Source organism: Nyctereutes procyonoides, unplaced genomic scaffold, assembly GCF_905146905.1.
Source record: "Nyctereutes procyonoides isolate TBG_1078 unplaced genomic scaffold, NYPRO_anot_genome, whole genome shotgun sequence".
NCBI classification, from domain to species: Eukaryota; Metazoa; Chordata; class Mammalia; order Carnivora; family Canidae; genus Nyctereutes; species Nyctereutes procyonoides.
The window spans coordinates 88,869,326-88,882,497 of record NW_026575125.1 but is presented as its reverse complement, the minus strand read 5'-3'; the positions used below and the strand labels follow the sequence as shown (position 1 = coordinate 88,882,497).

At 39.1% G+C, this 13,172-nt stretch overlaps 1 protein-coding gene across 3 annotated transcripts in view; it reads right to left on the bottom strand.

The window, feature by feature from the left end:
• Positions 1-13,172, bottom strand: part of DOCK11 (dedicator of cytokinesis 11) — a 187,896-nt gene that overhangs the window by 114,962 nt on the left and 59,762 nt on the right. For all 3 annotated transcript variants that reach the window (XM_055338257.1, XM_055338255.1, XM_055338256.1), the window contains exons 7-11: positions 8,958-9,092; positions 6,421-6,598; positions 5,949-6,028; positions 4,224-4,307; positions 714-854 (exon numbers count right to left, since the gene is read on the bottom strand). In XM_055338257.1, the coding sequence (XP_055194232.1) occupies positions 714-854; positions 4,224-4,307; positions 5,949-6,028; positions 6,421-6,598; positions 8,958-9,092 (618 nt within the window). The remainder of the gene's footprint in view (positions 1-713; positions 855-4,223; positions 4,308-5,948; positions 6,029-6,420; positions 6,599-8,957; positions 9,093-13,172) is intronic.

The window sequence follows — 13,172 nt, the reverse complement described above, 5'->3', positions numbered from 1 at the left end:
TTCGGAAGACATGGTTCCTCCTCTCTACAGATGGCACTTGAAAGCTGGTCACAAAGAGAAATCTCATGCCAAATGGCATAAAGATTAACCCTTTCCACGCAGGGAGTCTGCTAGCACAGTTTAGCTACTTGGGGAGAGAATAAATCATCAATGTGGGTATCCACCAAAGACAAAATCAGCACCAAAAAAGAAAGATGAACCTAAAATGCAGTCTCTTCGGCGATTTCACATTTATAGTTTCAAGTGTTTCTGAGTAACTCAAATGATCCGTGACAACTCATAATTTGAATTTTCCGTTAAGAACAAAATGAATTTGTTCTATGAGAAGGAGTGGGCCTGGTGGGCTGCACGGCATCCGTGTCCCTGCCCGGTTTTGGTGTTCCTTACTCATTGTGATGAGCCAATCTCACAGAAGAAATCATATTCTTTGGCAGAATTGGCAACTTGGAAGATTGTGCAGGTTCGGGGGACATGGCCCTTTTGAATGTCAAGGGCCTACTCTGCCACTTTGAATAGGTTAATAGGTTCATGAATCCTCTCAAGATGAAAACATACTCATATTTCGGCAAAAGAAAGGCATGTATGAAATGTCTTCCTGTCAAATTTATCATGGCACATAGCAATAGAATTTTGTAAATTACTTCTAGTGATAAAAAAGAAAAGCATTTCCTTAATGCACTGGTTTAAGAGGTGGAAGGAAAAGTCATACATACATTTGTGAGTGGTCCTTTTGCATTGTCTCCAACTTGACCCAAGATATTGAAAGTTAAATCATGGCAATTCACCAGAAAACGTTTATTGCACTTTTCTTCAAATGGCTTTATATCAGGCTCAATTCCTGAAAAGTCCAACCTCTGTAAAACAGATGATAATAAATCATTTCCAAAAAAATAGGATTCATATTAATATAGGTCTATAAGTAAAAACTGCAGAATCTGACAGTTCTCTATCCATTCCTCATCTGAATCCTTGTTTTCATTCAATAAGTCATTCTAGAGCTCTTACACCAAGGCTCAAACACTGACAGAAAAACCCTAGAGGGAAATGATAAGACTCTGATCTAAGGCATTGGAAAAGTCATAAGTCTGCATCATGGCCTACAAAGCCTTATATGACATGAGTCCCTACCTCCCTCAACTCCTCTGACCTCATCTCCCACCACTCTTGCCTCCCCTCCACCCCCACTCTCTGTTCCAGTCACACTAGCCTCCTTGGTTATTTCTCCAACATGCCAAGTACACTCCCACCTCAGGACCTTTGCACTTGCTGTTCCAGGAGACAGATGCATGGCTTACTCCCTCATTTCATTCAGGTCTCCGATCAACTGGCATTTCCTCAGAGACCTTCCTTAACTCCATAAGGGGACTGCACTCTGACAGTGTCTACTCCCTTTCCTTGATTTAAGTCTTCTAACATGGCCCTCTCATACATCCTTCGTTGCTATCAGCCTTCTCCACAAAATACATGTTCCAGTATGGTATAGATTTCGTCTTTATGAGGTGTGCAGGAGGCAAAACGGCCGTGAATGGACATGAGAGGTATCAAGAATAACACGATGGTCTCTAACTTAGATAATCTGACAATTCGACTGTGGTGTTATGAACTCAGTTGCAAGATAAAAAGGCAGAGCAGATATGGAGGAGGGTGAGTGGAGATGGCGAGCTCAGTTCAGGATGTGTCCAGTTTGAGGTGAGATTACTAAGTGGCTGGGAAAACAGCAGAGGTATGGGTTGATGATCTGAATTCGGGAGTCGGCAGGAACTGGACCCTGGGGACCACCTACATTTAAATGTTGAACAGAGGGAGAGGCATCTGCTTCAAAAAGTGATAAACACTGAGCTCAGCTTCTAACAGAGCTGGGGGATGTACCCTGATGGCCACAAATATATTTTTTTAAATTCTTGGTATTTCCAAATTTTTTTCTTAGGTTTTAAAAACAGATATTGGGAGTCAAGGATTCCTCTCAGCAAGGGAGGAATGTGTCCCTCCTCAAGGAAACTCCCAAAATCCTCCTCCTCGGCTTACACAGTTCAGGCAATCTGAGTTCATCCATTCATTCTGAATATGGGAAAAGATTTTATGTTTTGTTCACAAATGGGAGGAAAAGTATAGATTGTGGGACAACTTACTGTACTTTAAGACCTGAGACAAGGCAGGCGGGAAATGATTAGGTGAATCTGAGTTGAATATACTGCCAATATGGAAAACTCAAGCCAAGAATTTTTCTCAATTGCCTAAGTAATTCAAGCCAAAACAGGTATTGTGCCGGAAGAGTCTTGGATAATTATAGCTGTTCTGACCTAGCCTGCATCACTGTCAAAATCCTCCTTATGGGGGCCTAAGTATAATATTCATACCTGAAAGCACCATTCTCCCCCACCCCGAGTCTATTTATCTACAAACCGAATACAAATGTGTGGGCCGAGACAGCTCCCTCCTGAACACTTATCTGTGGAGCCAGCAGAGGCAAGTCATTGCCATGGAGATCAATTCTAATTTCTGCCCATTTATCTGCTCTCCCTTCTATCTTATTCAGACAGTGGAATGTGAAGAGAAACTGGACCTAAACCACTCCAGCCCCCAAATCCTTCCCCTTCTGATGCCTGTGAGTAGGGATGCTGGGACACGGGGCCTGCCTCAGTAATTCTGAGTTGGAGCCATCCCCTCTGGTCAGCCAGCATCTCCTTATTCTCTACAGTCAGTCGTAGAGAAATCTCTCTAAGCATCATACTGTGGTCAAAAGAGAAGGCTGATACATCCAAGGATAGCAATTCACCTAGAAAAGAGACTCAACACATACAGCAGAGATTTCTCCATGAAGACATCACCTTCCAGAATCAACGTTAAATTCAACTGTCCTGTGTGCTTAAAAGTTTCATCAGGACTGTGAATTCTTCACTGGCTGTTGTAGCTCACTGATAACTGACTTTATGTTTGAGTTCAGTTCCATGACCACAAAAACACTACACCACAAATTTTTTTTAAAGACACTGGATTGAGTTTCAACCACAGTCAATTGGCTTCTTTGTATACAATGAAAGAGCCTGACATGTCCAATTAGAGCCCAATCATGGGGGATATGGCGGGGAATGCTCTATAAAAGGCTCAGACTTGCTTGGAACAAGGAGCTTTCTGAATGAGTACCTTAGAACTAACACTCTCAAGGCCTGCTATACTTTTTGTTTAATCCCATAACTTACACAAACAATATCATACTGCTATGAGAAAAAAGTGGGAGATAAAACTTTTTTTAAGTTTTCCCCCAAATAATTTTATTTTCTTATGTGGTATTTTTATTAAAGAAAAATGTCTGTATTATATAAAGACTATCTACTTTCCCATTTCAAATTAAAAAAAACTTAATTAGAAAACCATTAAAAGCAGAAAGAAGAAACAAAATCAGTCTTCCCCCAATTATATGTTTATGACCTATTTTCACAGAGAAAAAAAAACATAATGCTTATATAATGCAAACTTTTCTATTTCAAAAAAAAGATCCCAGAATTTTATTTATAAATCTCATGGAGAAAAAAGTGGGTAAAAATTCATCTTTCCCCAAATAATTTCATTTTCTCATAAAATATGTTAAGAAAAGTATGTGTGATATTTCCATGCTGTTGAATTTTTCCATTTAAACAAATCAGCAACTTGATCAGAAAACATGGAATTAAAAATGAACTGCATATATCTTAGGTACAAAGAGTGCCTCACTCTCACGAAAGAGGTTGAGATACACAAATGTACATAAGCCTGCGCTTCCTTGCACCACTTTCCACTTAAAGTGAGATTAACCCAGACGTGAACATTACCCAGTTCCAAAGCCTCCATCAGGAGTGGAAAATAAACTACTTTTCTCATATGACTCGGTGTTCTTTACACTGCAGATATTTGCTGCTACTAGATCACACTTGTATTTAAAGGGTTAAAAGTGCAGGAACCAAGTTTAAATGGTTTTTAATTTATTTCTTTTGAGGAGATGGAGTGAAAAGAAATATAGGGAATGGAGGGGAAAAAATGTGTATTCAACCTCAAACTATTTGCATATGTGACAGTCCCCTTGAGGGAAGTCAGTTAAGCTTCGTGTTCAAAGTGAACACGACAAATATAAAGCAATAGGTATCACCACCCAGTGGTACAAAATCAGTGATTTCAACATTTCACAGATGTTGTTTATTTAAATAAGCAACAATTCTCTGGTTATTTAAAAAATACATAATTAATACCTGGACCTCCGAATCAAAAGAAAAGAGATTCTGTCTTCCGTCTCCTCTACTGAGTTTGTTTAGCTGTTCAGTTTCTCTGCCATACTAAAATTAAAAATACACACACCAAACATTACTTCACTTTCTTCAAAGCAGTATTAAATAACATTTAAATATCTAGTTTGTGTGAGGCGCCTGGCTGGCTCAGTTGGTAGAACATGCGACTCTTGATCTCATGATCATGAGTTTGAGTCTCACCTTGGGTATAGAGATAACTTAGAAATAAAATATCTAGTCTGGGAAACTACCGTCTGGCAGATCTTCAAAAATATACTACTCCCCATGTCCATTTACTTAAGATAGATAAAAAAAGCTTGCTGGGTGAGAATCACCATCATTATGACCCGTGATAAGCTATAGATCAGGTCCTTATACTTTCTGTGTGCCTCCCATAACATCAAGAATATTGAAAAAAAAAAAGAATATTGTTCAACCCACAGTAGTACAAAAAAGGAATCCAAGAGATATGAACGCAAAAGAAAAAGAAATGACAAAACACTATCTCTTCCATAGCCAGGGTGCTAGCCATGGGATATTATATGTAATTCTGATTCCATCACTTTAGGAAAAACATACTGGGCTGTACAGCCTGGAATGTCAAAGATTCAGAAAGGATACGTTAAAATCTACGAAATCATAGGAAAACCTAGATCAGGGGATCATAAGTATGTTCCTAAGATTTGGAAAACAACTGTAAAGTTTGAGGAGGGTAATTTTTTTTTTAAGAGAAAGATAAATTTAACATAGAAAAAAAATGGGGATCCCTGGGTGGCGCAGTGGTTTATGGTTTAGCGCCTGCCTTTGGCCCAAGGCGTGATCCTGGAGACCCGGGATCAAATCCCACGTCGGGCTCCCGGTGCATGGAGCCTGCTTCTCCCTCTGCCTATGTCTCTGCCTCTCTCTCTCTCTCACTGTGTGCCTATCATAAATAAATAAAATAAAAAAAAATAAAAAAAATAAAAAAATAAAATAGAAAAAAATAAGATTAAATAAGTAAATAAAGCAGAAAAAAACTTCTAAGCTTGTGTAACTTAGTCTAGGAAGAGGAATAAAGTAAAAAATGTAAATAGGTTTAATGAATATTTAAATGAATAAATGAGTCAAAATCTTCTATTATACAGTAAAATATGTAACCTATACTAAGATAGGTATGATAATCGCCTCTACACTTTCTAAATTAGCTCATTTCAAACTCCAAAGAGCGGAGTAATTTACACGAATGATGTCTGATCACTAAAACCTATATCTGATGAAATTATGCATATACATATGTATTTACATATAGACAGAATATGTGATTTTCATATGAAGTTAACATGCGAATCATTAGATTGAATATCATGTTCCATCTGTATCAATAGCCTCTTGAATGAAGAATACTTAATTTATGAATGACATGAGGTAATTATACGGAATAAGAAGGAACATTAATAAAGTCACAAAAATCTAAAAGTACCTCCTGACATCCAGGAAAAAAAAAAAAAGATTTTTCAAACTGTTACTCAGCCCTTATATAAGTTCAACTTTAGGATTGTAACTTTTCTCTTACAATCTCTACCTGTTTCACTAATTTGCTGTGGTTTTTAACTTAGAAATAACATTGCCAAATGGAATCCAGCATTAAAACTTTAATAGCTAATCCTGCATTGTCTCAGTTGAAGGCAAGTTGCCATAAAAAAGATGTACCTTCATCAATTCTGGATGCATGCTCCTTTCCAAACTGGCCATGATATTCTCGGCTTTTCCTTGGCTGCTAGTTTCATCTTCTGCAAATTCATTAAAAGCAGATGTTCCAAACCATGCAGACCATTACTAATCACCTAAGAAGAATATCCTATCTCTCCCACCCCATCCTCTCCTACTAGATTTACTGCAAAGAATTTTGATTATGAAAGCACAAGGAAAACTTTAATGGACTTTTGACAATCTGCCATGAATTCCCTATCCATTTTAGTCTGGTTATATTTCATGTGTCAGAACCCAGGCAGCATCAACTCTCAAAAAAAAAAAAAAACTATCAACCTCCATAGTTACTTTTAATGAGGAAGTAGGTCAACCTTCAAGATTAAGAGTTCTATACTCACCCTACACAAAGGACATTCCCATGGATTAAAGATAAGAGCTTTACCTTGATAATGAATCATTTAAAAATTCTGACCTTGTGTTGTTTCTACTGTCTCCTTTTTCTCTTGCACGAAACTGTCAGTATTGATCTGAATAATCTTTTTCAAAGTTAGCAACCATTCCTCCATTTCCTGCTCACTTTCAGCAGCCAGATAATGGCTATACTTATCTAACATCTTGAGTTCAAACGCATGACGGCGCATTTTGGGGCACTAGAGAAAAAACAAAGCATGTGTTCAGTTAGTTTAGCCTTTCAAGATTAGATTTCATTAGTTTATTTATTTTTACCTGAGCTTAGCACATATGTATGTCAATACTGTCATGGAAGAAATGCTTCTTTCAATAAGAAATAGAAACTCCCAGACAATGAATGACCATGTTAAACGTATCTTTTTTATTCTCCTCAAAACTGAGCCCATGGTACATGCACAGAGTTGGCATGAGGTACTACTTGTTGACCAAGTATTATCATGTAATGCGTTTTCCCATCCTCCACCCCCAGAGAATCCAACTACCACTGTAAAAATAAGCAAATGTTTGTAACTATTTCCACCATGCTTCAAGTTTTTCTTGCATATTTATAGATTTTCAAAGTCAGTCCTGGAAAACAAGCTCAAATGGGATTTGAAATAAACCTGGGGCTTGTTTCATATCACACGGTAATAGTCGCAACTGATACCTAATTCGTGGTACTGTGCATAATATGAAGTGCATCCGCATAGCATACAAGCCTAGAGTTGGTTCACATTACACGGTGCCTCAGTAAAAAATAGGGAAATGCCCTATGCTGAACACTAGCACAGAAGGAAAACAAAAGCCGCCTCCTTTCCTCAAATGTGATGACACCTTCTTTGTACTACCGCTTTCTCTGTCGTGATAAAAGAAATGACACACTCTCCACTCTCCCAAATACCTCAGCATTAATTTCAAGAAAGGCTCATGAATCCACAATTTCCCACTGCATGGCCATCATTCAAGAAGGAACCAAGAAAAGTTCCTCCTTCTCATCTTCAAAGTATAGTAAAGGATGAAATTATACGGCTGTAGCAAGTCCTCAAGATTTATGTATTTGAAAATATTTGGGAGTGGGAAACCCTAAATAGATGGAGAAAGCAGAGGCTGGGAACACGAGAAAGGAAGGGCAATCCAGACTAGAGCTAATTGAGAAACGCTAGGAATTGTGTGCCTTCTTTCTTCTATAAGTGTTTATGTATTTTTTATTTATATTTTTATATATGTATTTATAGGTTATGTATAAATTTTATTTTGTATATATTTATATGTAATATATTACATATATTTATATATTATATATTTATATTAAATGTACATTACATATGTTAATATATGTTAAATATATTTATAGAATATGTATTTTTATATTACACATATATATGAAGGTACCGTTTTATTCACACAGATCTTTATATTTTTAAGTGTTTTTTAATTTGATCCACATGACAATCTTATTTGAGTGGGATAAATAATAAATGGGATTCAGTGGAATTAACAGTAAGATTCAGGTAGGATGAGGGCACTGAGCCAGCACCATCCACCTCCCCGTCAGCTGAATGCTCCTTAAAGTCAGCCATGCCACCTGGCTCTGTAGTAATGGCTCCATCTCTTGGACAGTCAACTTCCTGTTTAGATCCGCTCTCTGCTCTGCATCTCACTGCATCTCTATCCACGTCCCCTCAGTAACTCACATCAGCAAACATCTGTTAAGAGTCGACTGTGTGCACAACACTGCTAACTATTACAGGGAACATGGACATGAGTAAGACATGGTCCCTATAATCCCCAAAGGAATATGCAGAATTAAGCACAAATTAGAGTATGATTTCAGTTCTAGGACAGAGGCAAAAGCAAAGTGGTGCACAGGGAAAGGGGAGCTTCATTGCACATGGTGGGCATGAGGGTGAGGAAAGAAAAACATTTCATGGTAGAAGAGCCATTTGAACAGAGTCTTGAAAGATAAGGCTCAAAGAGGAACAGAAGGGGAAAGTGTACACCAAGCAGAGAGACAAGTGGAAGAGAGGCAAATATCTGTGGAGTGGCTAGAGCACACACCGTTTATGGGGTGCCCGGGGCAGGAGGGTAGAAAGTAGGGCAAGGCCAAATCACCGTGACCTGTGAGGTCATGGTAAGAGCTGTGGCTCTCCCTGTGCAAGATAATCAATCAAGAGCCAAAAACGTTAAGTTAGACAAGTGAAGGACATCATCTCTGTCCTAGGAGGATGGATTACCGCAAGACAACAAATCAGAGGGCAGGAAGGCAAGACTAGGCGAGAGAGGAGGAAAGGGAGAGCCAGAGGAAGGGTGGTGGGAGTGGAAAGAAGGTAAGTGATCAAGAAGTACTTTGGAGCCAGACTCCAAAAGGGCCTGGGTAAACACCTGAATTCTTGTGCAGAGCGAGAACAGGGCACTGAAGAGGATTCTGAGGTTCCTGATACAAAAGGTTTTGGTGGATGGAGATGCCATTGACCAACACAGAAAAATGCAGAGGTTCTTAATGGTTGATCAGTAACTCTCTTCCAAAAAGAGAAGAAAAGGTGACTTCTATAGCCCTACCTGAACAACGTCAATGCAGGCATCCAAGTAAATGCAACCTTTAGATTCTTTTGAGTTTTTCTCGTCTTTATAGGAGTTGAGAATATATGAACCATCAGGAAGCTGAGTCAAGTAAAAATACCGTCTCTTGAATACCTAGAGAGGGAAGACCAGCAGTTATATATTTGTTACATACATAATTTGAACATTTGAACAGAGTCTTTGAATTAAAAAACCTTGAAAAGTTTGCCACAGCCGTTATATCTGGACAATCTTCACACAACTCTGAGAAGTCATTAGGAGCTTCACTTTTTTAAAACGAAAAATTTGAAGTCAAGTGATTTCCTCTCAGCTAATCTAGAGAAGATGACTTTTTAACCCTTTGAGGTTTATAAAGCATTTTTGTATGTGAATCACTGTCTGTTTCACCATAGTGTCCTTTTTCCATTAATTTTTTTAAATTTCTTTTTATTGGAGTTCAATTTGCCAACATATAGCATAACACCCAGTGCCTTTTTCCATTTAACTGCAAAATCATGACTAGATTCCTTTAAGAGTTTTTAATTGTATTTATTTGACACAGAGAGAAAGCACAAGCAGGGAAGCAGCAAGCAGAGGGAGAGGAAGAAGTAGGCTCCCTGCTGAGCAGGGAGCCCCATGCAGGGCTTGATCTCAGGACCTTGGGATCATGACCTGAGCTGAAGGCAGTGACTTCACCAACTGAGCCACCCAGGCACCCATCATGACTGGATTCTTATCGTTTCATTCCCATCCCCACGACTTCAAGTATAAATAGAAAAATGTTTTAAAAGTTTGAAAAAAAACTACACAGCTAAAAAGTTAAATAAAAATACAAAATATATATACACACACTCATACCCCACATCATATGTATTCACTTCACCTACACACCTCACTACACTCACTTATGCTGTTCCATGTCTCCACTTCTGAAAGTCCAGCTAATAACGTACTCACATGACAACACCCAGAGTCACTGATTTCCTCCCAGTTGTCACTGGGGGCCCTGAATGCTGAAATTTGAGTCATGAGCCCCCTGGGATTGTGACATCCATTTGAAATTAGGCATTCACAACAGTTAAGGAGGAACCTGTTGCTACAACTCACAGCAAAACCCACAAGAAAGGGGAAAAGGAGGAAGACAGTGGACTTTGTTCATGCTGCCCTTCTAGGCTCCCCTAAAAAGTCTTAGATCTGATCAAAGAGGTTAAACAGGGGATCTGGAGCTCTCTGATGAGCCTATGCTTCTTCTAATAAGCCACAGACTGGGTCACCTGGATGGCTCAGGGGGTTAAGTGTCTGCCTTCAATTCAGGTCATAATCTCAGTGTCCTGGGACTGAGCCCCAAGTCAGGCTCCCTGCTTGGCAGGGAGTCTGCTTCTCCCTCTGCCATTCCCTCTCCCCTGCTCATGCTCTCTCTCTCAAATAAATAAATAAAATCTTTTTTTTTTTTAAAGCTACAGACTGCAGACTGTGTAGAGCATCTGTTATAGTAAAATTCCCCCAGATGATGGATCTAAAATCGTTTCAGGGTGGGAATGGAAAGGGACTAGGACATAGGCTCTGGGTGATGACTGAGGAAGTGCTTTCCTAGGCTTCTTATCTTACAGAAGTTGGCTTTAAGATTTAAGCTTGCCACTTTCAATCACCCATCTGATTATCCAGTATGATGTTGGACTATTTTAAGAACTTTAATTATGGAAAGAGTATTATTTGGCAAGCTCATTCTTGAAAATGACTTAATTTCTGGCAAAAGTACCTGAAATATCAACAATCTATTTTTCCATTGCATGAATAAGCAAAATAATATACGTGTTAAGGGGCATTTCTTTTTAGGAAAACCAGGAAAGACAAATAATACGCTTGCAGTTATTTTCGACTTGTTTCAATATCACAGATTTTGCAGCAAATGACAAAAATATACCAGTGTGAGGAACACCTTAACAGGTCAGACTGGTAAATGCTATGGCTGCTATTTCAGGGAGTGGCCATGTGGGTTTGTATAGTATCAACAAAAAGGAGTCCAAATAGAAAATATCACTTTGTTTTGCAATGTCAACCAAGCAAATATTACTACAAAGGTATAGAATGTGTGTGTGTGTGTGTGTGTGTGTGTGTGTGTGTGTGTGTGTGTATCATCTCACATTACGGGAATATAGACTCCTCATTATTTGATTCACCCACATTTAAGTTTACTGGAACTATAACTGAAGAAATCGAGATTTACACACAAGGAAAATGTTAATCAAAGTGGGGATTATATACACACACAAACACAAAAATACATACACACAGTTGACTCCTGAATGACATGGGTTTAAATTGCATAGGTCCACTTACATGCGGATTTTTTTTAAAAATCCATTATAATACTATAAACGTATTTTCTTTCTTATGGCTCTTTTTTAAAAGATTTTATTTATTTAGGGCACCTGGGTGGCTCAGCTGGTTAAGCATCTGTCTTCAGCTCAGGTCATGATCCCAGGGTCCTGGGATCAAGTCCTCCATCAGGCTCCATGCTCAGAAGGTAGCCTGTTTCTCCCTCTCCCTCTGCCTGCCACTCCCCCTGCTTGTGCTCGCACACACTCTCTCTCTCTCACACACACACACATTCTCTGTCAAATAAATAAATACATAAAATATTTTTAAAAGAGAGAGAGAGCATTGGTGGGGTGGGGGGGATGGAGAAGGAGAGGGAGAGGGAGAAGTAGACTCCCCGCTGAGCAGGGAGCCCAAGAATGGGTTCCATCCCAGGCCCCTGGGATCTTGACCTGAGCAGAAGGCAGATGCCTAACTGACTGAGCCACCCAGGCACTCCACATTTTGACTTTCATAATAACATTTTTTTCTCTAGTTTACTTTATTGTAAGGATACAGTATATCATACATACAACATACAAAATATGTTAGTTGACTGCTTCTGTTATCTGTAAGACTTACGGTCAATAGGTTCTTAGTCATTAAGGTTTGGGGGAATCAAAACTTATATATGGATTTTCAACTGCGCACAGGGGTCAGCGCCCCTAAACATCCACAATGTTCAAAGGTCAACCGTATATGTTTGCTTGTTTTCCTGACACTGGTTCACATGTTATTTAAATGATGGGACCAGGTGACCTAAAATTACATACTGTGCCCAAATGAACAGAACACTCCTTTTTGAAAGTTATTACAGTATGGCAAAAATTAAGATACATTTTCCAGGCAAAAGTTACAATTCATTAGAATCTGACCAGTGACCAAACCTAAAATAAAAGTAGGATCTACTTGCAGAGGCCACAGCCAGCAACAAAGAGAGTGGCAGAAGAACGGAAAACACAGAGCAAAACATTTGTGGCACAGAGTCAAATTCGAGCCTGTGAGATTTTTTTCATGTACAGCTGCCTCACCAAGCAGAGATGTTTTGTGGCAGCCGCCACTTCCAATATTAGCAAAGCACATCATTACAATAGAGAGGGAAAGGGATCTGAAATTACAGTAAATCACTTCCTGTAACATTGCAATTATGTCTAAATGGAACACTGAGGTGGGTAGCTCATGAATGTGGGGAGAAAGCAGATGCCTAAAAGTCATCTGATCTGGATTCTTGTCCAGCTCTCCTGCCCACCAGCAGTGAAATTGTCCTCAAGACTCTGCTTCTCTGTGTCCACACTTGTAAAAGGGGATCAGGCCAGATGATCTGTAAGACCATTCTTTCCACGATCTACAAATAATTTTACATCAATTGAACAAATGACACAGTAGCCTTCTTCCTAGGCTAGGGGCCACCCTCTCCAAGCCATTTCCTACAGGCTTGAAACACAATTTGTACAGTTAAGGACTTTTAAGTCATTTCTATAGATATCAGAGTCTGCCCCAACAACAGATCTGTAAAATCTAGAAGATCTCTTCTCATTCTCATAGTCCAGGATACACATTGGGCTTCACTTTCTGGGAAGCTGTTAAAATAATGAACGTATAGAACAGTGGCAATGACTCTGAATCATACCTCACATCTTAAACGCCTCAAATCCTTTGTAACTAACAGCTAACTCTGCTAATGTCACTGGAGATAAACATCATTATCCACATTTTAACTTAACCAAGAGCTCACTCAAGTTCACAAAGGCAAGTCAAGGAGGGAACTAGAATCAGGACCCGATGAGGATAACAAAGAGAATCTTGCCCAAACTTGCCAACAGCTTCCCATCTAAAACCATAAATCCCCATCATAGC